This window comes from Sapajus apella, unplaced genomic scaffold (assembly GCF_009761245.1).
Source record: "Sapajus apella isolate SASKATOON/1434 unplaced genomic scaffold, GSC_monkey_1.0 scaffold31, whole genome shotgun sequence".
NCBI classification, from domain to species: domain Eukaryota; kingdom Metazoa; phylum Chordata; class Mammalia; order Primates; family Cebidae; genus Sapajus; species Sapajus apella.
Genome location: NW_022436971.1, coordinates 15,558,782 through 15,586,689, shown reverse-complemented (window position 1 = coordinate 15,586,689; position 27,908 = coordinate 15,558,782). Strand labels below are relative to the sequence as shown.

Genomic DNA, 27,908 nt, shown 5'->3' with positions numbered 1-27,908 from the left:
TAAAATATTTGTAGATTTAAAATTTTTATTTAAAAATAAATATGGAAAGGATAGTGGGTTGCTGTAAGCCACATACTTTTATGCGGTACCAGAGCTTGGTCTTTAGTAACCATGATAACCAGTTAAATAGTTGTGGCTTATCACATTGATATTTCAGGTTTTCTTCCCCTCGGATCTCAGTCTGCGGATGCCTGGCATGAATTCAGAGGACTATGTTTTTGACAGTGTTTCTGGGTAATAGATGTCTTTTAATTTGATTTTTAATTTGCAGCTTTTATAACTTATTCCTTTCTTGTTAACTTGATAAATCAAAGGTGGCTTTTGCCGGCTTTTTCCTTATCTTACTACATTTACTGTGGCACAATCTTGGGTAGAGGACATCTGCTTCAGTGCTTTTAATTTTGAACTCTTTGAACTATGTTTCAAGTTTCCTGAATTCTTGGTGTTGGTACTTTTTCTTTCTTTTGGTTACTTTATGTGATGGTAGTAGAATGAAATCTAACAGGAGAGGTGAGAGGATTAAATTAGATGTCTGAGGTCCTTTCTGTTGCCAAAAATACATAATTAGGTGAGAATTTAGGAGTAACGTCAAGTGGATAAAAGCTTTTATTTTTTTTATTAGCTTCACTAATGATAAAATGAAGTCAACTTTTTTCTGAACTGACAACTTCCTTTTGACCTCACAAAATTGTATCTCACTCTGGGAATATGAATATTTTCCAAGTTAATTAGGAACTCATATTTTGTTTTATGTGTTTTTCACATGTGTTATATTGTGCAGTTTTTAAAAAGTCTAGGATTTCATGGGAATTGAGACTTCCCTTAGAGATCTGCCTCAAGATGCAGGAGTCACAAACAGGAATGCCTTTAGGGTTTAGGATAGGGGTCAGCTAACTTTTTCTGTAAAGACTCAGAGAGTACATATTTCAGGCTTTGTGGGCCATACAACCTCTGTATGTTTTTGCAACTACCCCAGTCTGCCGTTGTGCAAAAGCAGCTGTAGATAATATGTAAACAAATGGTGTGGCCATGTGCTAATAAAACTTTAGTTACAAAAATAGGTGTAATCTGCTGAGTCCTGGCCTGGGAAGGTTATTAAATACCTTTAGGGGCATATATGAGTGGTAATGTTAGGTAATAGTTGTAATGTCGAGAATTGTGGCATGCTTATTAAAGACATTTAAATTACAAGTAGAAACAACAAAAAAGTGCTATTCAGTCCAAAATGAATTTAGTCAGAGGACTGCTATCCACCTGGCTGAAACCTTTGCTGGATAAATACCAAATTGGCAGTGTGTCTTGTGAGAAGTTCCTTCCAAAGTCCTTTCCACCTATTAGTATCTTTCACATTCTGATCCCTCAAACTCAGGATGTCCAATCACTAACATCCGTCACATCATAGAATTTTTAATAGGCATTTTGTACTTCTACATCTGAGAGACTTAAGAATTTCTAGCTGCTGAGTACTTTCATTTCAGATTTTATGAAAAAGATAGCAAATGATATTTATAATATGATGTATAGCAAGCTTTGACGAGAGTGGATTTAGAGACCTGTGACTTCTTTTGTCCTTTAGGAACAACTTTGAATATACCCTAGAAGCTTCAAAATCACTTCGACAGAAGCCAGGAGACAGCACCATGACATACCTGAACAAAGGCCAGTTCTATCCCATCACCTTAAAGGAGGTGAGCAGCAATGAAGGAATCCATCACCCCATCAGCAAAGTTCGAGTAAGTTCTGCTCTTAGTCCTGTTCTCTAGGAATGCTAGTCAGAGCCTAACATTTCCAGGTCTGAAGCAGTTCTGAATGACGGCCTAAAATTGCAGCTTTAAGCCTTCACTGTAAAATATAATACTAAATACGTTTTCCAAAACATACTCACCCTTTAGTGTCTTTATGCTGTAATGCATTCTTTTTCGTAGAGTGTGATCATGGTGGTTTTTGCTGAAGACAAAAGCAGAGAAGATCAGTTAAGGCATTGGAAGTACTGGCACTCCCGGCAGCACACTGCTAAACAAAGATGCATTGACATAGGTAAGCAGCTCAAGAGCCTGCTTTTATTCCCAGAGGTGCAGCCATCCAGTTTTCTAAATCCAATTATTTTTGGCAGTGATTAGCTTCCTGCCAAAAGCATTTGAATTTTTATGCCAGCTACTGATGTGTTCCAAACACTGTCCTCAGCCTCCTGGAACCAGTGTTCTCACCATTCCTCCCATGCAGTAATGGGACATGTGCCCTGTAGTGGCTTTCCACAGGACACTGGGGCCAGAAGCCATGTAGCTGGCTAAGCTGAGAGAGTCCCCAGTTTTTAGTGTGCAATTGCTTTAAGGGGTAATATCTTCTTTAAGAGATTCTGATTATTATTTGGAGATGACGAGGTAGAGAAAAAAACAAGTAAAAGAAAATAAGTAAAAAAAGATAACTGCTGCTGAACAGTTACCTAACAATCTTCCCTAGTCATGTGCTGAACTGTGTAACTAACCTCTCCTGTCTATGTGAGCTGTAGTGGCAAACCTGTGCAAATCCATATTTACTGAAGTAGCTTTACACAGACCTCTGTTCTTGACATATATGTCATTTCATGTAAAACCATTGTCTGTATCACAGATGGCTGTTAATATTAGTGTTACTTTTTTCCTTTATCTTTTGTAATGCTCATGTTGCCTTTTCAAGAGAATGAGAACTCAGTTCTAGTCTTGTTTCTACGGAGTAGTTTTGTGACCTTGGGACTGTTATTTAAACTCTTTGGACCTAAATTTCTTAATTGTAACATAATGAGATTGAATTAAATATGTCCAAGCTTGCCTCTATTAAAAAAACTCTGTGATTCTTTTTCTTCATATTTTGAACTTCTTCTAATCCAACAAAATGTTAATTTAAGTTGTCCAGAGGTGATGATGTTAAAAACTAGATCTTATTTTGAACTGCTGGGATCCCATGTTGAAACTAAAACTCATGAGTTTTTGTTTTCTCTTCCACTGCTTCCTATAGCTGACTATAAAGAAAGCTTCAACACTATCAGTAACATCGAGGAGATTGCGTATAATGCCATTTCCTTCACGTGGGACATCAATGACGAAGCAAAGGTGGGTGGCGAGATCTGGGTGCCTTATGTCTGGCCATTTGAGAAATGGGAGGAGTTTAAGGATTTGACAACTGATGATTTTTTTTCACAGTTTTATATATTTTCATTTTCAGATGTTATGAAACTTTCCTCTCTCTTTCTATTCTCCCCTCCTCCAAAACAGATCATTTTTGTTGCCATACTTTGCGCAGAGTGCAGTGTGTGAAACATTGGGATTAAGTTGCACTCTGCTGCTCCTGCCTGACTTTGAGTCTGACTCCTCATTCACTTTGCCTCATTTCCTCATTTGCACAGTGGAGGTGATACCTCTCTCCTTACTCCATTCGAGGAGGTGTAAGGAGTAACAAAACAATGACCATCAAGCAGTTGGAGTGTCTTCAAGAAAGGCTCTTAAATACAAATGATTATTAGTAGTACTCTGTTTCATATCATTACCTTGTAAATATGACTCGGTGTTAAGATTCTTCTGTCTCGGGCTTTTACAATTGAAGAACTGCCTCTAATTCAGATGGAGTAACTCTAATTGGCTAGAGTAACTCCATCTGGGTGACTCTAATTGGAGTTTTTGGGCCCTTTAAGAAAAATTCAGCATATTCTTAAGTCCTTTCTGCCTTTCCCATGCCTTATTTCCTTAGTGTGATCCATCTCTGCACTAAATTATTAGAGTTCCTATATTTCTTTCTTTCTTTGGATTATTTTAAAAACTAGGTGCTCAAAAAACTGAATAGAGGCTGGGCATGGTGGCTCACACCAGCACATTGGGAAACTGAGGTGGGTGGATCACTTGAGGCCAGGAGTTTGAGACCAGCCTGGCCAACATGGTGAAACCCTGTCTTTACTAAAAATACAAAAAATAGCCTGGCATGATGGCATGGGCCTGTAATCCCCATTACTTGGGAGGTTGAGCCAGGAGAATCTCTTGAATCCGGGAGGTGGGGTAACAGTGAGCCGAGATCACACCACTGTACTCTAGCCTGGACGACAGAGTAAGACCCTTTCTCAAAAAAAAAAAAAAAAAAAGAAAGAAGCTGGATAGAAACAGGTCATTTTTTGGACATTTGTCAACAGCAGGCTGATCTTTAATTTTTGTTACATTATTAGGAATAGTGTTCTCTCAGGGACCTGGTACAAAGAAGTGATGTGCATCTTCTTGTCCTTTTTCAGTCTCTGTTTTTCACTTTTTATTTATTCAATAAGAATTTTAGTAACTTTTAGAATAAGACACTGTATTAGGTGCTGTTAGGGTTTCATTTCATACTGCCCAAGAGAGCTTTTGAAAATCATGTGACTGGGTCTTGAGAGCCATGTTAAGCTTGTATTATAATTGCTTTTCTTTCTTATCATTGTCATCATGTCCAAGACAAACATGTGCCTTTCAGACTGCAGACTCTAGGCAGCTGGGCCCACCAGGCAGTACGGAAGTTTAGGTGATTGTAGCTTAGAAGGGTTTTCCTGCCAACCACCTCAGTCATACACAATTATCAGGTAGATGCATAGTCCAGAGTTTGTTGCTTGGTTAAGCAATAAATAGATAAACTTTCCATTTTATATAATTGTTGTTAACAGTTGTTTTGAAATTAAATATCATAATAAGACAGTCCACTGGCTACAAAGAAGAGCTTATAAAACGTGTTGGCCTTGTGCCCCAGGATGCTTTTATTCTTTTTTTTTTCAATTCCTGAAGAATCGCCATAAGAGATGAAGATGCTTTTATTCTTAAAGCAAACTGGAGTGTTACTTGCTATTCGCCATTGGGGCCTCACTGAGAAATTGTGGAGAAGGTGGTAAAGAGCCCATAAGTCCTGAGTTCCCTTTTCCAACTTATCCATGACCTTGGGTTAGTCCCTCAGTTCACTAGTTCAGTCTTTTCTCCTTGATCCCGTAGGAAAGTCACAAGGTTAGAGTGGCCAACTCTTTTTTGTTGGGTGTTGTCAGGATTAATAAGCACTTGTCAGAGGCTTGGAGATCCTGGCTGAAAGGCCCAGCGCATGGGCAGGGCACTTTGTTTGTTTGATGTGTCACTCTTTGGGGTGGGAGTAATGAAAGCCAAGATGACGAGTAGGGATAATGGCTTGTTTTATTCTGAAGGCCTGCAGCATATTTGTATTAGAAATATTGTTGGAGCAGTGGCTTAAGTAGCCTTAATAGCATTGCTAATTGATGTAGGTAAACTCAGTTTCATTTCCCCTTTCAGACCCCCAGCACTGACGTGATTTTAAGCCTTTGCCTGCTGCCAGAAGGGTGTTGTGCCATTTTTTTAATGAGGCTGCTGCCTTTTGAAGCTGATATCAGGCATCAACTTCAAGCGTGTGTTCTAATTAAGTATCGAGGTTTTTTGCTTTCCTGGCCAAGTTGATGTTTTCTGTTTTATTCTTAAAGTAATTAATGCCTCAGGGCAGCAAGAGTGAACAAGTGTACATGCAGAATCCTGTATAGTTTGGTTTTTTTTTTTAAACTATTGTCTGAAAATACCTATTTTCTTTGCCCACTTCCTGGTTCTCATTTAGGATGCATTTGTTGATTTCATTTTTTAAATTTAAGATTTATATTTGGCACATAATAATTGTACGTATTTCAAAAATTAGCTGAGTGTGGTGGCGCACGCCTGTACTCGGGAGGCTGAGGCAGGAGAATTGCTTAAACCTGGGAGGCAGAGGTTACAATGAGCTGAGATTGTGCCACTACACTCCAGCCTGGTGACAGAGCAAGACTCCCATCTCAAAGAAAAAAATATTTGTATGTATTTATGTGGTATTTGTTAATGTGACTTAAAGTTCTTGCTCCCCAACAAACATAAGGGTTTATTGGAGTTATGTGGCTTTTTCTCCCCTCCCCTCCCCTTGTAATGATCTCTAATATACCCTTTGGCCATGCCAGGATGAGTAAAACCGGAAGTCTGGCCCAGTGTAAACATCTGAATCTTACCTGTAGCTTCTGCTTCTCAGTTTGGAAGTGATGATAGTGTGAGGATGTTTTAGGTTGAATCTTGAAAGTTTTGGCTTACATTCCACTTTGGAGAAAACACTGACGAAGCTAGGACCCATCTTACACTGGCCCTGTGTGCACTCCGTTCATCACCATAAACTTATGTCTGCCGTCATCATGGAAACTTTTGGAGTTCTGGAACTTGTGAAGATTTGTTAGTTTTCAAAGTGGTGGAGGAAAAGGAAGTTGCTTTTTGGAAAGCAGAAATGGCTTAGAAACAAGCCCCTAGGGTATCTGTCTGCTATATAGATGTATTTCCTTCATTTTATTGTACTCCCACAAAATTAGATTTGTTTGGGTAGTTAAGAGTGAGAGGTCTCTGGACAGGTTAAAGGTCATCAGACGTTCACATTTCATTGTGAAATAATCAGTTTTCTTCCTTCCTGATACGTAGCTGAGATTAGCTGCTTGAGGTAATTTCTGCAGGGAGAAGAAGCAGTTACCTTTGAAGCATTAAAAGATGGAGCTCTGGTAAGGGGCTGAAGTTTAGGATTTGTAGGACAAGATGAGGGCACTGGTCTGCAGAAGAGAGGCCTAGGAGCTGAAGGGAGGGGTGCATACAGTGAGGTGGGAGAATGATACACACAAACTCAGCTGGATGAACATTTTCTCTGGAGCCACTGGTACACCTTTGCAGAAGTTCATAACTGAGCCCAGCACATTTCCGAATGCCTGCTATGGACAAGGCGTGGGCTGGATCCAGGCTCCTACCACTAGTTCTGCAGGCCAAGTAGATAGTGGCATAAGTGGGGATTTGTGGGGACAGCCTGAGATTTTAAATATGACATGTTTTCTTAGGAAAAATGTTTTTATCCCACTTTAAAAATGAACTTTGGGAACACAATTTATAAACTGGGGCTATTTGTTCTGCAACAATTACAGTATTTTCTAAACCAAGCAAGTTTAGAATAGGCTGAACTGAATGGGCTGTGCATCTTGGCCTAGAGTGTAATTTCTTGCCTGAGTTGTAAATCTTAAGAGTCTATAACAGCATTGAGATTTGCTAAGTGATAAGAAGCAAGGGCCTCTCGAAGAGTGAAGATCTAAAATAAATAGAGGAAAAAGAAGTTAAGGAGAGAGAATTAACTTCTTTGAGTCCCTCTTATATGCTAGGTGCTGTGCTAAGGTACCTCATCAATATTCATAGTTAGTGAGGCTGCCTGCCCAGCACCCATAGACAGTACCCAGTATTCCACACACTTACATGCTTGCTGCTTGGTTATCCAAATGAGGCCTTCTGAGGAAGATAAACTCTAGACCTTGAAATGGATAGAAAAAGTTCTTGACAGGGATGATTACTTATAAGTGTAGGTATTATTATTAATAGAGCAACGTTACGGACTCACTAATATAAATAAGAGCACCTTTGCTAGTAAGAAATAATTTATGAGGCCGGGGGCGGTGGCTCAAGCCTGTAATCCCAACACTTTGGGAGGCCGAGGTGGGTGGATCACAAGGTCAAGAGATCGAGACCATCCTGGTCAATATGGTGAAACCCCGTCTCTACTAAAAATACAAAAAATTAGCCGGGCATGGTGGCACGTGCCTGTAATCCCAGCTACTCAGGAGGCTGAGGCAGGAGAATTGCCTGAACCCAGGAGGCGGAGGTTGCGGTGAGCCAAGATCGTGCCATTGCACTCCAGCCTGGGTAACAAGAGTGAAACTCCGTCTCACTAAAAAAAAAAAAAAAAAAAAAAAAAAAAAAAAAAAAGAAATGATATATGTTGGATTATAACGTTTAAGTTGAATGAGTAACATTTAAGCACAGTGAAGTAGAAATTATAAACTAAAAAGCAGCTGTATTGGAATCCAGTGAAAACTGGGCCAGCCAGCTCTGAGGGAGGCCTGTGAGCCAGCAGGCACTAAAGGAGGGATGTCTGGAGGTGGTGTAGGGACACCTTTGATAGAGTCAGCGACCCAACATGGCAGATGGGAGAACTGCGGTCAAAGCAAATTGCAGGATTTCTTTGATCATCTGTACATAGGTATGATCATCATGAATAGTAACCACACTTTTAAAGGATGTAATGAATCCTGGGAATACAAGAGGTTTTTCCAGTGGTAACATCTAAATCCTTACACTGTAAGGTGAATTATGTTGTAGCTTTCATTCACACATTTCATTTTAAAAATAATAATAACAGGAACTTTCTGCCAGACATGCACCAAGCTGCTGCTGGAGTAAGTGGCCTCAGAGAAGTAGACAGATGTAGATTCTGACTTGGTTTTACTGTGTTGCTTATTCCATGTTAAAACACCTGGAGTTTTGGGCATTTTTCCTGAAGTTCTGTTTTTAGAACCTGGTTGCTTTGGTAAATCTTTATGAAAGCTTCAAAAGGAAGCTCTTTGTCCCAGTTTGTGAGCAGGTTGCTTGCAGACAGATAGAACTTCATTTTTTTCTTGATGATGAGATCTTATCTCTGGGTGCGGCCGAGCCAATTTCAACAGTTTGTCTCTTCCCAGTTCTGTCCCCATTCATTTTTTCCTTCAGTGTGCTGTCTCAGCCTGTGGAGAAGGGGAAGGGGCAGTCAGAGACAGGACAAAATCAGAGCGCCTTGCTCCCTGGGGGAAGAAAACCCTTTCGGATCGGAAGATGCTGTGCTTTTACTTTTAATTATAATCTGTCAGCTATAAGAAGGAACGCCAAGGCCTTTGGAAGGGTTATCCCTCAGAACCAAATGGTCTATGTCATGGAAAGGCTCATGTTACAAAGGAAAGAGGATTAAAGTAGAATTTGGAGCCCGGCTAAGTACCAAGAAGCTTTTCCATGAGGGAGCCTATGTTTGGATGGGGCATCGGTATCTCTCTCTTTTGTCTCCTTGTCTCAGCAAAAGCCGTTGGAGTTCCTGGTGAGGGATTATTGAGGCTTGTAGAGTTCATTTTGTGGAAGAGGGGTGTAACCATTCTGGTAACCTGAACGTAAGTCTTTCTGCTTGTGGGATGCAGGTTTGTGAGTTTAATAACAGTTTGTTGTTTTGTCTAAGCATAATATTTGGAATTCATTGTGAGAGTCATTTTTAGTTTGTTTGGACTGAACATATTGCTTGCATTTATAAGGATTCCATTCTAGTGAAGCACCCATCAAGTGTGCCATTAAAATAAGGTGTTGCCATGTTTGGTTCCATTAGGCAGGGACAGGTTTGGTTTGTTTCACAACTTTAAATTTCCAGTGTGATAGGAGGAAGGAGTGGGGAGAGAAGTGAGTCAAACATCCTACTTGCAATGGCAATTAAATGAAGGCAGGAGATTTAAAACTAAAGGGTATACTCTCTGGCCTAAATAGAAAAAGATGTCAGGAAGCACTGTTAACTTTTAAAATGAAAGAGGTTTTTAGTGTCCAGGCAGATAACGAAGCTAACTAGACTGAGCTGGATTACTCACGTATTTCTGTCCTTAGACCCCAAGGAAAACTCAAGGTATAGCCGTGGAGGCTTCTGAATTGAGATTCATTTGATCCCACGGGTTTTCTTTATGCAGTTTAACAATGCTTGCCTATTAAAATAAAAAATGAAATGTTTTAGTAATAGAATCCAGATAATCACATTCCTTTACAGGGAATGAATAGTCTTTAGAGTTGTAGCTTGATCAGTATTGGAAATTTGTAGAGAATGCCTTTAATTGGCTGATACAGAATAAAGTCTTTACTTGGCAATTGGACATTTTGCTTTGACGAAGCTGCTGTTCTGGGGGTGATTGTGAGGATGATTTCTCCTAGAAACTTCTAACTTTTTAAAAAAACTAAGTCTGTTGGACTTTGGCTGGAAAATATGTTCCATGCTGATGTAAAATAAAGTACATCGAATCATGGTAGAACTTGGAATCCATAGGTAACAGAAGCACACATTTGTCATCGTACAGGCTGGAGGGTAAGGGCCAAGGGGAAGCTGTCTCTGGACAAGGGAGGGAGTTGGCAGCTGAAGAAAGCTTTAGTTTAGTAGTGAAACTTGCGTCTTGTGAAACGGGTTTCCAGTACCCGTGTCTATGGAGCCTGCATCTGGGCTGTCACTTGAATTCCTTTTCCTTTTTTTTTTTTGGTCAAATTTTTACCCTTCCTCCACCCTGCCACTGCCAAAAAACAATTGACTCCTCTATAGAACTTTCTTTTTTGACAGCTTTTCACCTTAACTGTCCTTCTCTTAGGTCCTTCCTGGAAATTCTATCTGTGGTAGCTTTCTCAAGCTGTCTTTTTAACCAGTTTTGTTACGTAGAAACTAAAGCAGAGAGCTTGACTGTGACCTGACATTATTAGTAGTAACTGAACTTATCCAGCATAGCAATTTCTAGGCAGCATGGGGCCTTGGAGTTCAGATTTCTTTTATGTGGAGCTCTTCTGCATGCAAGACCCTCAATCCTTTAGTAAATACCGGGCACTCCCTATGTGAATGTAGGGATTTTGCTTTTAGCTTTTCCTTTTAAATGAAAGAGAACTTCTGGTTGGAAGATAGCCTGCCTGCCAGGTCTTCCTTTCTGGCCCATGGGCTTGCCTGCCCTGTTCTGTGCCTGGTGAGGATGGAATGTGGCCTGTGTGCCTGTGTCACACCTGCATCCAGTTCTGCATATTTCAGAACAAACATTTGACTTATTTGGGACAACAGGTGCCAAATCACTGTATATGCCAAGTGTCCTTAGGTTCACCAGGTCTTGCTTATAGGACCATGACACAGGGGAGAACAGAGTGGTTTTTTTTTTCTTTCTTTTTATCTCTGTGACTTTTCCCGCCGGCTCCCTGCACTCCACAGAAACCAAGCCCACATGTGGGTGGTGTGGGAAGGCGGCACTGAGGCAACAGCCAGGCTGCTGACTCGTCCTTGTTTTTCTTTAGAGAAACGCCCCACAGATGTGGGAAGATTTCAAGTTAGTGCCTCTCTCTTCCCACATCCCTGTCCTCCCTGCCCGCCCCCTACCAATTCTTTTTCCTTTCCCTTGATGGTCATTGGATAATCTGAGAAATAACACAAATGCTGGCTGCTGCTGGAAGTCTTTTAGTTCTTGAGGGTCGCATTCTGCCCTGGGATAGGCTGGTCTCCTCCTACCATCAGAGCACAGGAGGCAGATGTGCTGGGGTTCTCTGACGAGTCTGAGTGGGTTCTGCCTGAGTCTGTGACTTAGTCCCCAGTACCCTCTTGGGCCTCATGAATTAATGGAGCCCGCACACCTGGAGGACTAGCAGGGGACCACAAGGCTCAGACAGAAGAAAGGTCATCAGTGTTTGTTTATTTTGGGTTGGGGAAGGAATGCTGCTGATGATTAAGTGTCCTTCATATCATACTCAATAAAATGCTCCTGCGTATTTTGACTTTGATTTGTTAGTTTAAACCATTTCCCACTCTACTGGCTTCAGTTGAATTTTGTAACTTCATATAAATGTCTTAGGAAATGATGATTTCATTCTCTTAGTGCTGTTGGATTTGGGGTTAAACTACATTATGGACCTCACATTTTAATTTTGGTTGTTAGATTCTATGAACTAGAATCTTGGAGCAATTTTTTTGACTGATTTAGAGAATTAAAATTTTTCCTAGGGTTTCTACATACAATTTAGTAGATCAGTTACTTTCTGAAATATTATGTCAGCATTTGACTAAATTGAATTTAAATACAAGGGTGGGTTAAAATGATAAAGACTCGTAGAGGCAGCTGGGCCTGTGTACCCGACTGCTGCCGCTGTCTCATGGAGCCACGTCACCAGCTAGGCTCATAACTTATGTTAAGTCAAATAGTAAGTTGGGAACAGCCTTGCTATTTAGTTCAAAATGTAGAGACCTTTCTTTAATATTATGCCTCATGACCAAAAAACAACCTGCTCAGAACTACTTGGGGTTCATCCTCTTCTCTAAGTTCTTCCACTGCACGAAACAATATTCCACAAGGTGCTTCTTCGGCTTTCTATCTGTCACTGTAGCAGTTTGGTTTTGAGAAAAGACCCTTGAGGTTGGAATCAGGAGACTTGGGTCCTGGCCTTGGCTTTGTCACCTGTTTACGGTGTGTCTTTTGCTCTCTGTCTTCAAAGCCTGAGGCTCAATCACAGCTTGACACTGTCTCTTGAGTTCAAAGATACTGAAAGCCAGAGACTGTGCACTGTGTGATATTCTTGTGAAAGGTGAATGTTTTTAGGGTAAATAGTGAGGATAAGTGCATTTTGGGAATGTAAAACTTTTTTCAGTAACCAACTTGCTGAAGCATCTTCCACAGTTAAATCAACCTACATTACATTTTTTCTTTTCTTCCTTCTAACAAGATATTTTCTTGTTATATTTACCAGGCAGTTAGAGCTCACTTGAAGCTTTTTAGTTGGGTGTGATAATACACAAATGACAGCATGCAATATTGACATGGGCCAGCAGGCACTCGTAGCTCTGCGGTCTGGTCCAGAAACCTGCTGTGTATCATCCTGTGATTCACGAAAGCAAACACGTCCTCAAAGTTTTTTTTCTCTGTCATTATTTACCAGTTTGACTCTTTTTTAACATCTGAGAAATTCTATGCAAGGTGATCGCTCTGTGGCTACCCTGTGGAAGAACTGACTTAGGAAATCATGTTGCAGGGAGTCAGCTTCCCAAACTGCACATTCATTCATTGATTGAGTGAATTGTTCCTTACACTTCTCTATGTAAGCACTGGGAGGAAATAAGAAAATGACTGAAGCATAAGGCCTGTCCTCAGAGGAGATTACACTCTGTATTCGGGTTCATGTTGTGAGTGAGGTTAAAAACATGCTTCTAAATTTTCCAGGGAAATGGACTTGCAGCTGAGGAAATCACCACAGTCTTTACTGGAGCTCCAGAATATTTTTGCAAAGGATGTTTGATTAGATCTTATTTCTTTTTCTTTTTCCTTATCTTTCCCCTCATAGAGTCGCTGTTGTGAATGTAAGTGGAAAAGAGGCAGCTGGAACGGCTTAGTCTGAAGAGGTGCTTTCACCTGTTAAGGCCTGTGTAGTGCAGAAGCAACAGCTGCAGTCTTGTCTTCTGCAGCACTAAGTCACTCACACAGGAGTCTAAAGTTGCGGGCATTACCAATCTGTAAATGCAACATGAAGGGATTAACCTGTATTTAATTATCAAATACAAATTGTTAGGTACCTGCAGCTTCTGTAACAGAAAGATAGTCACTGGAGATAGCATTTGAAAAGTGAGTACACACAATAGAAAGCTAGCTCATAGCCTGTGAGGTGGGTTTATCTCTACCCTGGCACTTATCTTCTATATCTCAGTGTGTCTTAGGCAATCTCTAAATACTATGATCTTTTCCAAAATACTTCAGGGGATATAGTCATTTAAGTATTTATTCAGCAAATATTTACTGTTCAGTATGTGTAAAAAACTGCTGGGCATTTTAGATTCTACCCAGATGACAAGGAGTTCAAGTCTGCTTAAAAGAGAGGTGTAAACACAGGCTGGGCACAGTCTCATGCCTTTAATCCCAGCACTTCAGGAGGCCGAGTGGATCCCGAAGTCAGGAGTTCGAGACCAGCCTGACCAACATGGTGAAACCCCATCTCTAGTAAATACAAAAAAAAATTGGTTGGGTGTGATGGCATGCCTGTAATCCCAGCTACTTGGGAGGCTGACACAGGAGAATCGCTTGGACCCAGGAGGTAGCAGTGAGCCAAGATTGCACCATTGCACTCCAGCCTGGGCAACAAGAGCAAAAACTCCTTCTCAAAAAACAAAACAAAACAAATACACACACACACACACATACATACATACATACATACATACATATATATATATATATATAAAACTTGGAACAGGTTACCTAAACTCTAAGCCTTGGTTTCCTCATCTACAAAATGGGGCCAACATAGTACCAATTTCATAGGTGTTCTTGAGGGTCAAAGAATGGTATAAATGTAGCTCAAATATCATAGCAGCATGTAGTTTTATTTGGCTGGAGTTTAGGAAAGTGGGTCATTCATCCAGAAAATGTGTATTTCTTATTGTCCAGGCATTGCCAAGATGCTCTGAGAATGGAAAGATGAGTAATCCATGACCCAAAACTCAGAACTCAGTGGGAGGATTCCACTCTAGTAAGTGTAGGGATGCAGGTGACATGAAGGAAGAGAGCCTCACTTGGAATAGGAAGATTTGTCACGCTTCTCAGGTGACCCTAGCAGGGTGGGGTGGGGGTCCTAAAGGATAGTGGGAACCAGGCTAGTATGTAGAACCCAGAATGAGCTGTGACCTTTTATGTCTGAACCTTTTATGTCTGAACCTGGGACTGTATAGGAAGGCCCTGGGGTACCCTCGCAAGGAGCTTGTCTCCAATCCCTGGGGTCTGTGGACCAAGGGTCTTGGGGTTGGAGGTTCTTTGAGGCTGTTTAATGTTGTGTTTTCAAGTCAGTGATGAGACTTTTTAGACAGAACCCTATCCTGCCTGCCACCAGAGCCAAATGCTGCCAGGAGATATCCATACCAGGGTATGTGCTTAGGGATGGGGTTGAAGTCAGATAAAGGCCACAAAGGTCTTGGGATTCTGAGTGAGCAGACATTTTACAGTCCTTTGAATAGAGTGGCATTTCTCAGACTCAGATATGGCTATATTTTTAGGAGTGAAACAATTTTTGCCTTTTAAAGAGGGTATGTTTAGTATTCACATTTCAGAAATACTCTTATAGGTGGGACAAAGTATAGCTGGAAAGGTGAATTGGAGTCACATAAAAAGCTTGAATGCTAAGGAATGTAGTCTTTTTCACATAGACTGTGGTAAGCTATTGAAAATGTTTAGGAATACATGATTTAGATTCTGAAGTGATAGTAATATTTGGCAGTTGCCTAATGTTAAAGTCTGTGCCTTTCATTTCATTGCCTGATTTGTAGCCATTTTATTGTTCAGGGGGTCCTCTACTAGAGGTAGGAAGAAAGAAGGTTTAATTTCTATAGCTTTATATTAGCTCTTTTTTATTGTTTGTGTGTGTTTATTTGGTGGGGGTACTGTTGTGTATTTAAAGTTTTATGAGGATTTGAAACTTATTGAAATAAGGTTTGGAGACAATATGTAGATTTTTGTATGCCCATGGTTTTTCTGTCTTATTACTAGTATTTGATTCAGCATCATTTAGTAATAGATAATAATTGGAAGGAATACAAAATATGTGCTAAACACTGGAAGACTTTTTTTTTTTTTTTTTTTTTTTTGAGACAGAGTCTCGCTCTGTCACCCAGGCTGGAGTGCAGTGGCACAATCTTGGCTCACTGCAACCTCTGCCTCCTGGGTTCAAGCGATTCTCCTGCCTCAGCCTCCCAAGTAGCTGGGATTACAGGCACGTGCCACCACACGCGGCTAATTTTTTATGTTTTTGGTAGAGACAGGGTTTCACCATGTTGACCAGGTTGGTCTCAAATTCCTGACTTCAAGTGATCCACCCACCCCGGCCTCCCAGAGTGCTGGGATTACAGGCAAGAGCCACCACGCCTGGCTGGAAGAAATTTTTAAAATGAACAACATCCTTGCCTTCAAGGGACCTAGGGAACTTACTACCTGCAGTTTTACAGGTACAGGAGTTAAACAGAGGTGAATGTCAGGTTCTCGCTCCTTCCTGTCCTTGATCCAGGTGATGACCTTGACTGAGGTAATGAGAGTATAGAGAAGTGGTCATTTCCCTAAAGGATCTCATAGTCTGGTGTTTTAGTCAATTTTCACACTGCTGATAAAGACATACCTGAGACTGGGTAATTTATAAAGAAAAAGAAGTTTAATGGACACACAGTTCCATGTGGCTGCGGAGGCCTCACAATAATGACAGAAGGCTAAAGCCATGTCCTACATGGTGGCAAGAAAGAGAGAATCAGAGCCAAGCAAAAAGGGGAAACCCTTTATAAAACCATCAGGTCTTATGGGACTTATTCACTACCATGAGAACAGTATGGGGGAAACCACCCCCATGATTCAGTTATCTCCCATGGGGTCTCACCCACAACACGTGGGAATTATGGGAGCTACAATTCAAGATGGAATTTGGGTGGGGACATAGCCAAACTATATCGTCTGGCCTTACAGGGAATTTGAGGGAAGGAAAAAGCTACTTAGTCCAACTTGGTAAATGATAAAATGGAACTGTACACAGAGTGCCATGGACACAGCTGAGAGCGTGAGGGATTGCCTTTGGGCAGATGAGGGGATGATGAGAGAAAGGGTGTATTCATTGGTGCTGGGTCTTTATCCATTAGGGAAATGCATGTCAGTAGACAGTGGAGGAAAGGGTATTGTAGACAATGGAGGAAAGGGTGTTTTAAAATTGAGGGGCAGAGAAAATGAAAATCCCCAAAGTTTGAAAGTGCCCGTAAAGGAGGTGTGAACTAGAATGGGCGTTTGGAGCTGTATTTTGGAAGGCCTCAAGAATTTGGATTCCTTCCTTGAAACTGCAGAGAACCACTGAAGGTTATTAGTGGTTTTTCCTAGCTAGGCTCTTTCATTTTCCCAGGCAATGAGATGATGCTGCTTGGATGAGTACCTGTGACATCTCACTTGTTCTTGTGAGCAGAACACTTAGTTATTCTATTTTAATTTGAAAATTAGACCTTTAAAAAGAAAACCGGCCAGGCATGGTGGCTCATGCCTATAGTCCCAACACTTTGGGAGACCAAGGCGGGTCATCACCTGAGGTCAGGAGTCTGAGACCAGCCTGGCCTTTAGTAGAGATGAAACCCCGTCTCTACTAAAAATACAAAAATTAGCCAGGTGTGTTGACCTGTAATCCCAGCTACTTGGGAGTCTAAGGCAGGAGAATCACTTGAACCTGGGAGGCGGAGGTTGCAGTGAGCCGAGATCGCACCATTGCACTCCAGCCTGGGCAACAAGAGTAAAACTCCGTCTCAAAAAAAAAAAAATTCAAAAATTAGCCAGATGCGGTGGGGCATTCCTGTCATCCCAGCTACTTGGGAGGCTGAGACATGAGAATCACTTCAATCTAGGGTGCAGAGGTTGCAGTGAGCTGAGATTGCGCCACAGCACTCCAGCCTGGGTGACAGCGTGAGACTCCCTCTCAAAAAAAAAAAAAAAAAAAACCTTATTAAAAAGAAAACCTTATCCAAACTGTCTTAAAGGTGCTTCATTATCAGTCTTAATGGATCTCAATATTCACTTTTTTTAAAATCTAAAGACAGGGTCTCACTCTATTGCCCAGGCTGGAGTGCAATGGCATGACACAGGTCACTGCAGCCTCTACCTCGTAGGCTCAAGCTATACTCCCACCTCAGCCTCCCAAGTAGCTGGGACTGCAGGTGCACACCACCATGCCCAGCTTATTTATTTATTTATTTTGAGATAGGATCTTGCTGTGTTGCCCAGGCTGGTCTCAAATTCCTGGACTCAAGCAGTCCTCCCACCTACAGGTGTGAGCCACCGCCTGGCCAGTGCTCAAATTCTACTCATTTGAGCAAACTATATTATGAGAGTCATAAGGAAATTATTTTCAGCATTATAGCAGCAATGTTACAAAACCATGTAAAATTCTACCAAAATTTCCCAGTGGAAAAAAAATTAAGACTAATATTTGGATGTTGAATTATTTTCTTTTTCTTTTTTTGAGATGGAGTCTCGCTCTTATTGCCCAAGCTGGAGTGCAATGGTGTGACCTCAGCTCACTGCAACCTCTGCCTCCTGGATTCAAGCGATTCTTCTGCCTCAGCTTCCCTAGTAGCTGGGATTACAGGCGCCTGCTACCATGCCTGGCTAATTTTGTATTTTTAGTAGAGATGGGGTTTCTCCATGTTGAACCGGCCGGTCTTGAACTCCCAACCTCAGGTGATTTGCCAGCCTTGGCCTACCTCAGCCTTCCAAAGTGCTGGGATTACTACGTGTGAGCCACTGCGCCAGGCCGGATTATTTTCTTATAGGTGAATGATAATATAGAATGGGTATTACTGGCCTTGTAGTAATTTTTAAAGAGGAACAGCCTTTTTGCTAGTTCATGAAAAATACCCTGATATGTGTTAAACATTTTCATCTCTTAGCTCCTGACTTCACCACTTAATGTTTTTGTAACTTCTAACTGATAAACTCCAAGTACTTTCTTTTCTGTGAATTAGGAGAGTTAAAAATATTTCTATAATTTCTCTCCACAATTAAATTCACTTGTTAAAGTTCACGTGTCTTACTACTCTCTTTAGACTAGATAGCAAGCTTTACTGGAATACGTGTCTTGGTTTGTGGTGTTGATGATAAAGCTCAAAAGGAGTGGGTGAGTTGGGGGTTTTATAAAATCGATTCTCAGTTGCTTTCCCTATACCTGCTGTAAACCTCTGATGGTGATCTCTGTTTTGAGCACACTGGGTTTTTTTTTTTTTTTTTTTTATCTTTTTCCTCCTTGTTTTCTCTTTGAGGACTAACTTGGCAGAAGCAGCCAAGTGTGAACAGTGCTTATGTGGCTGCCACAGCACTTCCTGGAAGAATCATTATAAATTAATTCAAGATCTGATTTCTTGTTGGTTTCTGTGCTTGTGAACATTTAGAATAAAAGTCTGTGTTAGTTTATCCTTTGATCATGTAAATCATTTTATTTTGTTTCCCTCTCCTTTTCAAACTGAGGTTTGAAAACCAAAAACGTTAAATATTTTGAAACATTCTAAGTGCATACATTATTGGTCAGGAATGAGGAACTGTCCTTAGAAAAATGGGCTAGATATTTAAAAAGGAATCTTGTAGAGAACCCTGGCCTGTTTAGCAGTTTATGTTTGTGGTTAGTAGTTTTTTCTTCTGATAATTTGGGTGGGAATATTAGTTGCTCATCTTTTGAGATTACTGTTCTAATTATTTGAATACAAACATTTTCTCAATAAGTGGGAAGGAAGTCTGAAAACAGAAAAGGTCATCTTTTGAGTTCTTAAAGTTTTATGTCAGAGATCTTTACATCTTTCTAGAGAAGGAAGGTTGTCAATCATTCAGCCTTACTCCGATTCTGAAATGGGGCTTTTTTTGTTGCTGCTGTTTGTTTCTTTTTTTGATACGGAGTTTCACTTGTTGCCCAGGCTGGAGTGCAGTGGTGTGATCTTGGCTCACCACAACGTCCGCCTCCCGGGTTCAAGCAGTTCTCCTGCCTCAGCCTCCCAAGTAGCTGGGATTACAGGTGCCTGCCATGACACCCCACTAATTTTTGTATTTTTAGTAGAGATGGAGTTTCACCATGTTGGCCACGCTAGTCTCAAACTCCTGACCTGAGGTGATTTCCTCTGCCTTAGCCTCCCAAAGTGATGGGATTACAGACGTGACCCACTGCACCTGGCCTGAGATGGGACTTTTTAAGCATGCATGTGTGCGTGCACTCCCGCATGTTTTACAGAGGAGGGGTTGGATATTTCCTCATCCATCTTTTTACCTCTTTCCCATCCTCTGTACAGATAGTTTAGTGTTTTCTGTAATCACATTGATAGTATTCATCTGCAAGATAGGAACAGTCGAAGCCTGGTTTTACCTGGATTTGGGTGAATAGCCCTATGGTCTTGCTCACTCGGGGCTGTCCATTAGGTAGAATCCATGAGAAGTGTTAAAACTGAGGAACAGGCCAGGCGTGGTGGTTCACATCTGTAATCCCAGCGCTTTGGGAAGGCGAGGTGGGCAGATCACCTGAGTTCAGGAGTTCGAGACTAGCCTGGCCAACGTGGCAAAACCCCATCTCTACTAAAAAATTCAAAAATTAACTGGGTGTGGTGGTGTGCACCTTGTAATCCCAGTTACTCGGGAGGCTGAGGCAGGAGAATCACTCAAACCCAGTAAGTAGAGGTTGCAGTGAGCCAAGATCATGCCACTACTCTCTAGCCTGGGTGATGGAGCAAGGCCCTGTCTCCAAAAAAAAAAAAACTGAGGAACAAAGTGTGCCTATGTTGTTGCTCCCACTGGACCCAAAGAAGAGCTCTGGCTTATGTTTCTACACTCGCTGTCTCGCTGTTTCAGGTGTTGTAGACTAAAGAAGGCTGCCCTCCTGACCGCAAAGATCCCTGGAAGCTGTACTTCCCTCTGAGAACTTGCCTGGTCCCCTCCATGAGTGTGGGCTGTGCTGACAGGGACAGTGTGTTTCCACAGGGGAGTGACGCATGGGCACATACTGGATGTCTTGCCAGGAAGTCACTTATGCGGAAAGTGGAAATTACAAACAGGGAAATACACTTTTTCCCTATTTACTACATCGTGATGATGTAACGATAAATTAATGTCCAAGCAACTTAGAGGATGGTTTAGATCAGTGGTCAGCAAATGACAACTCTGAGGAACGGGCCAGCTAGCTGCCTGTTTATATGAAGCAAGTTTTATCAAAACACCACCACACTCATATCCATGGCTGCTTTTACACTATTACTGCAGAGTTGAGTAGTTGCATATGGCCTACGGATGTGAAGATACTATCAGGCCTTTTACAGAAAAATAGTTGATTCTGGTTTAGACAGGGGTATGAAAAGATATTTTATGTATCTACATTGTACTTAGCCGTGCTTATTCACTACCCAGCATGCATGTTTCCTCCTTTTATCAAAAGCATGTGTTAAGCACATGTTATGAACCAGGCATGAGACATAGAGATGATTAAGACAGAGTCATCTCAAGGAGGTCGTCGCAGTGAGGAAGGCATCACATCATGTCCTGTGGTTCAGAGTTACAACTTCAGCCTTCAGCTGAACATACAAGTTCATCCACAAATGCAAATCCCTGTGAAATCAAACATGAGTAATAAAAATAAGCAGGAGAGTTTAATATGTCTGTAATTTTTTTTTCCTGGTTAATATCTTAAGAACTCTGGAGTATTTGAGGATTTGCATGACCTTATTGAATAGCAGGGTTGAGCAAAATTGCTTTAATCTAGATCTTTCTGTTGATTACATGAACATTCTTATTTGATAGGGCTGTGCCTGTGTTATACATATAAATACATATAAAAACCTGCTGGTATACATTTAAATACATATAAAATATCTTAATTCTTTAAGGAAAGGAAACCATGTATTGGAACTTGCTTTAATAATCTCAGAGTTTTGGAGCCAAGGGAGACCTTTTGTGGATCACAGTGTATAAGCAGCTAGAACACTAACCACTTTACAGCAGTGGGTTCTAGCTTGGCCAATCACTTGAATTACCTGGGGAGCAGTCCCAAGGTCTTGACCCATTCCAGCCAATGAAATCAGAATCGCTAGAGGTGTGGCCAGGACATCCAACATCCATAAATTTTAAAGTCCTGCCAGTTGATTCTAATTCAGTCAGGGTTGTGAGCCACTATTGTACAGACAGGGTTCTGAAACTTGAGTGTGTATAGAGTTAGCTGGAGAGCTGGTTAACCTCTCTCTCCATTCCCTGAGGTTTTGGATTCAGTGAGTCTGGGGTGGGCACCAGGATCTTCATTCCCAGCAAATTCCCTCATGCTGATGCTCCCAGCACCACACTTTGAGAGCCACTGCTATATGAGTTCTTAAGTTTTACATAAGTAGTTATTGTGATGACTTTAACTGGCAACTTACATGGTATTTTTAAACGAATATGATTTATAAAAAGTTGATTGGTACACGTATTACACAAAATTATTGTCACCAGTAAAAATAGTATTGATAATAGGATTCATCCTTTGTCAGTATACACATGTAATCATAGCCATCCAGAGGTATAGGAGTCATCTAGAGATCCACGAACTCACCCTGCCTTTTGATGGGTAAGGACCCTTGTGCTGGTCACAGCGCTAGTTAGGGACCAGCTCAGATGCTTTGATATTCAGACCTAAGCTGCTTCTCTTGGACACGTGGCTCCCCTTGTAGACTTTGGTTGAGGGTTAAACCTAGCACGCATGTCCGCTCTGCACCAGCATGTCCCCTTGATGGTCTGTGTTCTTGCCTTTGATCCTTCCTTAAGAACAGGGGCATCATGAGCATTGGCCCCATTTTCTCTTTGGCATCTTTGGCCCACTGTTCCTGTTCCTCACGTCCCTGGCCTGCTGTGCTTACGTTTCACAGCTTTGTCACTTTTTCCTGGGATGTTTGTGTATTTATCTAGGCAAGGTAGCTTTTTTTTTTTTTTTTTTTTAACGCTGAATTAGGACCATTGTAAACTTTCTTTAATAAATTTAGAAAACTGCCAAGTTTGGAAATAATTGATTTTTTAAAATAAGAGAAATGTATATCAGTAAGAGACCACAAATCATCATGAATGCACACCAGCATGGGGAAAGCTGTGCCAGAGCTCCATGTTTGCCCTGATCCTGGGATTTGGCCCCTGCTCATTTCTTTTTTGAATAGAAACTTGAAACTGGGAAGCGAAGGGAGGTTAGGTCTTAGGTTGGATTACCATGAAATCCTCTTGTAAAGGGAGTATCACTTTGGGTCAAAGACTTCTGGAATTGTTAAGGGTAAAGTCGAACTTTCCCAGACAGCTGTTTTTAAATTAGGAATTGAGCCTGGAATGGCCTAGAAGGACAGAAAAAGTTCAGATTTTCCATCAGGTTGTAACATGAAGAATATATGGTGGTTTGGTTACTTTATATGCTTAGTTGTGTGCATGGACTTTTTTTGTTTTAAACTTGAATGGATTCCACAGACTCTAATTACCTCTGATTTGTGGATTTGGGGATTGTACTTGAAGTGTTTAAAAAAAAAAAAAAATGTAAGAAAAGATACAAAGTCGGGCCAGGCACAGTGGCTCATGCCTGTAATCCCAGCACTTTGGGAGGCTGAGGTGGGTGGATCACAAGGTTAGGCATTCAAGACCAGCCTGACCAATGTGGTATCTACTAAAAATACAAAAATTAGTGGGGTGTGGTGGCATATGCCTATAATCCCAGCTACTTGGGAGGCTGCGGCAGAAGAATCACTTGAACCTGGGAGGCGGAGGTTTCAGTAAGCTGAGATCGCGCCACTACACTCCAGCCTGGGTGACAGAGCAAGACTCCGTCTCAAAAACAAACAAAAAGAAATCAAAGCACATATTTTCTGTAATGCTGTTGAAATTTATACGTGCCACTTTTGCCTATATATCTAGATCTAGGTATTTAAATTAAAGCAATTTGCTTATTTACTGGAAATAAGTTTAAATGGAAAGAAAAATTATAGCAGGCAGGATAAGGCACTGTGCTCCATACTAGAAAGGACAAATCATGGAATATGGACTCAACCTGCTAAATATTTACAGTCTAATCAGGGAGATAAACTATGCACATATCAAAAGGCAAACCATCCCAAGTAGGAGATCAAAGCCAGCTAATCAGGGGAGATGTTGGTTTGGGAGAGACATAGGGTGTGAAGAGGAAGGCCCTCCAGTGAACCCCAGTGCATCTCTTTCTACCTTTTAAACACCACTGTGGGCTTCATCTGTACAAGAAGGACAATGGTCCCTTTTCCTGTGTGGTGAGACTGTGCCTGACATGCCCAGCACAGGTCCTGAAGCCAGGCATGCCGTGTGTGGTCCCTCTGCTGTGTGGCCAGCCCGGTGCTTGTGACCGTGTGTGGGGTGGGACTCGGGCCAGCCTTATAGATGAAGGCCAGACAGGGGAAGCTGTGGAGGTGGGTCTCCCTGAGAAGCTGTGAGTAGGAAGTGGACAAAGACTAAGGTGAGGTGGAATTGGATGTGCAGAATGTGTTCGGGGAAGTGAGATAGGCCTGGGTGGAGGGCTTGGGACAAGATCAGAGATGACTTTTAAATCTGTTAACTTGGACTCCAAGTCCTCTATCTTTTTAGGATGTGTTGGTCTTTTCCTGCTGAGAAACAGTGTATAGCCTAGAGTGAGGGTAAAACCCCCACCTCAGCATTTTGCATTTTGCATGCCTTCTAGAGAGCCATCTTTTGTCACCGTGATCCTGACTTTCCTCTTCTCCCTCCCTTCCTTCTCCTTCATCTTAAAAGTTCATATAGCTGCCCCCACCCCCATTATAAGCTAAATTTCTCCCCATCTGCCCTAGTTCAGCCAGTGACACCCAGTGCTGCTCTGGTGGACCCACTCTTGGTTGTTGACCCAAGGGCTATGTCAGCTCACAGGGCTTGGGTCTGAAATGGGCCAGTCTTGTAAATGGGCGTCTTTTAAAACTGTAATTCCAATAATGTCCACTGTGTGGTGCAGATGCATCAGAAATAAATTCTAAAACTGGTTGAAAGGGAGCTCAAAAACATTTTAAGAATCCAGAATTATAAAAATAGTGGGGAAACGGCACATGTTTGTTTGCTGTACATTGGTTTTCTCTAAGTAGCAGCTTCCAGTGTCGTATTAATAATGTGACTCAGTTTAACTTTTGAGAAAATGTGCTGGGAGAGAACTGATTTGGATCCCAGGAGAGGAGAGAAGGGTGTGACATCTTCTGCCTTCCATTTTGAAGGTGGGGGAATGCCCCTAGATGGGTTCTTTCTGGCTCACTGCATCGCTCAGGCACATGCTAGCAGATGGAGTGAGTGTAGCCAGTGCTAACCTACTGCACTTGGAAGTCATCTTTAATACTGTACTTGTGGGCTGGGTGTGGTAGCTCCTTCCTGAAATCCAGCACTTTGAGAGGCCAAGGTGATAGGATCACTTGAGCTCAGGAGTTCGAGACCAGCCTGGGCAATATATCAGAACCCTATCTCTACAAAAAAATACAAAAACTAGCTGAGTATGGTGGTGCACACCTGTGGTCCCAGTTACTTGGGAGGCTGAGGTGGGAGGATGGTTTAGAAGGCAGAGGTTGTGATGAGCTGAGATCATACCACCACACTCCAGCCCGGGCAACAGAGCCAGACTGTCTCAAAAAAAAAAAAAAAAAAAAAAATTGCTCCTGTGGGAAGTGGTGGCCTGGACTTAGGCACTGATACGAAAACAGACTTTTGAAACTGTGTTGAGAAGCTAAAAGTTTGCTTGAGATAGTTTCTCTGAAGTAATTTCGTGAATGATTGAATAGTAGAACTATTGCTTAAAGAATTGGATTCTTCTTTTCTTTTGTGGACATAGACCTGCCAGCATAACATCTTCCTGCGTTATTTTAGGAAGTTTTGACCACATCTGTGTGGAACTTCTTGAATGAGGAACACATTCCTGAGTGTTGAATGACCATTAAGTTATTAGTCCATTAACAAACTTTACCACTTTTGTCTTAGTTTTAACCTGGGCATATAAAGAATCCAATTGTGTTTAAATAAAAGACCCTTGCCCTGATATTTCCATACCTAGAAAGGAGTATGGAAATAACTGTAAATTATAAATTATTCCTTGAAGACTGGGCCCAATGTTACTTGATAACCAAAAGATTAATAAGAGCAAACTGGAAAGAAATGAGGACTGTTTAGTCTGGATAAGGCAGAGATTGAGAGTGAACTTTATTGGAATCTTATAATCATAAAAATTGTGGATTAGAGGAACACTGATTTCATAAGTTCTAAAATATTAGGACATAGAGTACTACCGGTTATCCTAAGAGGTTGTGTCAACATAAATATAGATGGATTCCCAGGAAGTTTGTACTGCAGAGGGAGCTATGCTATTGGTAACTCTGGAAAATGACATCAGGAAAGCTAATCAGCCTCTTCCACAGTCCTAGCGGATATTAAATAGGGATTCTGGAAGGGAACGTAAGCAGAGGTTCAGCGCTGCCGACTCTTCCTCCTCTTTAAGATCTACTATTTCTGTGACCAAAAGCAATTTTAAAACAAACCCCTGATCGCCGTTTTTTAAAAACTTTTTTTTTAAAAAATGAGAAGCTGAACTTCTCATTTAAAATGGACTTGAGTAATTGGAGTGATGCTAATATTTTCATGAGCTGTGGCCTGTTGCTTATGGAACCTCCTCTTCTCTTTGCAGGTTTTCATCTCTGTGAACTGCTTAAGCACAGATTTCTCTTCCCAGAAGGGAGTGAAGGGGTTGCCTCTTAACATTCAGATTGATACCTATAGTTACAACAACCGCAGCAACAAGCCTGTGCACCGGGCCTACTGCCAGATCAAGGTCTTCTGTGACAAGGTAAAATCGGCAGGGATGCTTCGAACAAGAGTTTGAGACACACTCATGGAAAAAGACCAGGGTGTCTTTAATATTTAATATCAAAATGAGAATATAGCTGTAAATAGAGAGTAGCTTTTTAAATTTTATTTATTTATTTATTTTTGAGACAGAGTCTTACTCTGTCGCCCAGGCTGGAGTGAAGCAGTGTAATCTCGGCTCACTACGACCTCTGCCTCCTGGGTTCAAGCAATTCTTGTGCCTCAGCCTCCCCAGTAGTTGGGATTACAGGTGCACACCACCATACCCAGCAATTTTTTTTGTATTTTTAGTAGAGACGGGGTTTCGTCATGTTGCCCAGGCTGGTCCCAAACTCCTGAGCTCAGATAATCTGCCTGCCTCCGGCTCCCAAAATGCTAGGATTACAGGCTTGAGCCACAGCGCCCAGCCTTCATTGAAGATGAGGTTTCACTCTGTCACCCAGGCTGGAATTCAGTGGTACAATCACTGCTCACTGTAGCCTCAACCTCCTAGGCTCAAGCAATCCCCCAAACTCAGTCTCTTGAATAGTTGGGACTATAGGTACATGCCATCACACCTAGCTAATTTTTTAAATTTTTTGTAGAGATGGGGTCCCACCATGTTGCCCAGGCTGGTCTTGAACTCCTGGCCTCAAGTGATCCTTTCATTTCGGCTTCCCAAAGTGTAAAAACAGCAAAACAGCTTTTTTTTTTTTTTTTTTTTTGAGACAAAGTCTGGCTCTGCCACCCAGGCTGGAGTGCAATGGCACAATCTTGGCTCACTGCAGCCTCTGCCTCCCGGGTTTGAATGATTTTCATGCCTCAGCCTCCTGAGTAACTGGAATTACAGATGCAAACCACCACGCCTGGCTGATTTTTTTTTTTTTTTTTTTTGAGATGGAGTTTTGCTCGTTGCCCAGGCTGGAATGCAATGGCGAGATCTTGGCACACTGTAACCTCCACCTCCTGGGTTCAAGCGATTCTCCTGCTTCAGCTTCCCAGGTAGCTGGGGTTACAGGTATGCGCCACCACGCCCAGCTAATTTTGTATTTTTGGTAGAGACAGGGTTTCCCCATGTTGGACAGGCGGGTCTCGAACTCCCAACCTCAGGTGATCTACCCACTTCGGCCTCCCAAAGTGCTGGGATTGCAGGTGTGAGCCACCACATCTGGCCTAAAATAGCTTATTTTAAGTGAACAGTTACTGTTTTGGCCTTGCAAAGACACATTATATAGAGATTTTTAAAATTGCATTTTGACTGAAAGAAGGGTTGATAAGTACATTTTGTTGGGCATGTCTGACAAGGACCCTCTGAGCCCAGCTGCTGGCTGTGTAGGCGGTCACCCCTGCACGGGAGCTCTTTAGCCGTGTCTGAAAGGATGAATCACAAAGAACTGTGGCTTCACAGACCTCTTCCCCAAAGACCCTTCACTAAGCATGGGGAAAGAGAGGTGTGAATTCCCTACAGCCACAGGGAGGCAAGAAGAGAAAGCGCAGGGCCCCGAAGGATCTCTGCATGACCTGTTTTCTCTGGTGTAACTCCTTTATTTCTGGAAAAGAGAGGCTCACTTTTGCCTGGTACAGAGCCAGGAGCTGACCTGATTCGATGCAGGGAAAGCCTGGAAGGTTCGTCGAGTCTGGAGGGAGATGTTTGTGCTGGCTCGGAACTGGGGAGCAACCACGGATGAGTGGATGGTCCATTGAACTAAGGCAGCAAGATCTTGATTTTTTCCTACTCAAAAATATTGGACTTCTTTTCGTGGCGGTGGCCGGGGATGGGGGGGGCAGTTCTTTTCATCCTATTAAGGGAACTTGTCTTTTTTAAAGATTTTTAGAAGGTGCTGGGTAACTGGAAATATGTTTGCTATCAGAGGCCTGGTCCATTGCCCTAGCTTTTGCCCCAGGTACACAGCGGCTGAGCACAGTGAATGAGCCTAAAGCCTTT

General features: G+C 41.8%; 1 protein-coding gene across 3 annotated transcripts in view; it reads left to right on the top strand.

Annotated features, from left to right (window-relative positions):
* GRHL1 (grainyhead like transcription factor 1) overlaps positions 1-27,908 on the top strand; it is a 52,302-nt gene that overhangs the window by 10,914 nt on the left and 13,480 nt on the right. For 2 of the 3 annotated variants that reach the window (XM_032294160.1, XM_032294159.1), the window contains exons 5-9: positions 158-234; positions 1,577-1,733; positions 1,926-2,037; positions 2,995-3,089; positions 25,806-25,964. In XM_032294160.1, coding sequence (XP_032150051.1) covers positions 158-234; positions 1,577-1,733; positions 1,926-2,037; positions 2,995-3,089; positions 25,806-25,964 — 600 coding nt within the window. The remainder of the gene's footprint in view (positions 1-157; positions 235-1,576; positions 1,734-1,925; positions 2,038-2,994; positions 3,090-25,805; positions 25,965-27,908) is intronic. The other variant, XM_032294161.1, reaches the window with a different exon arrangement.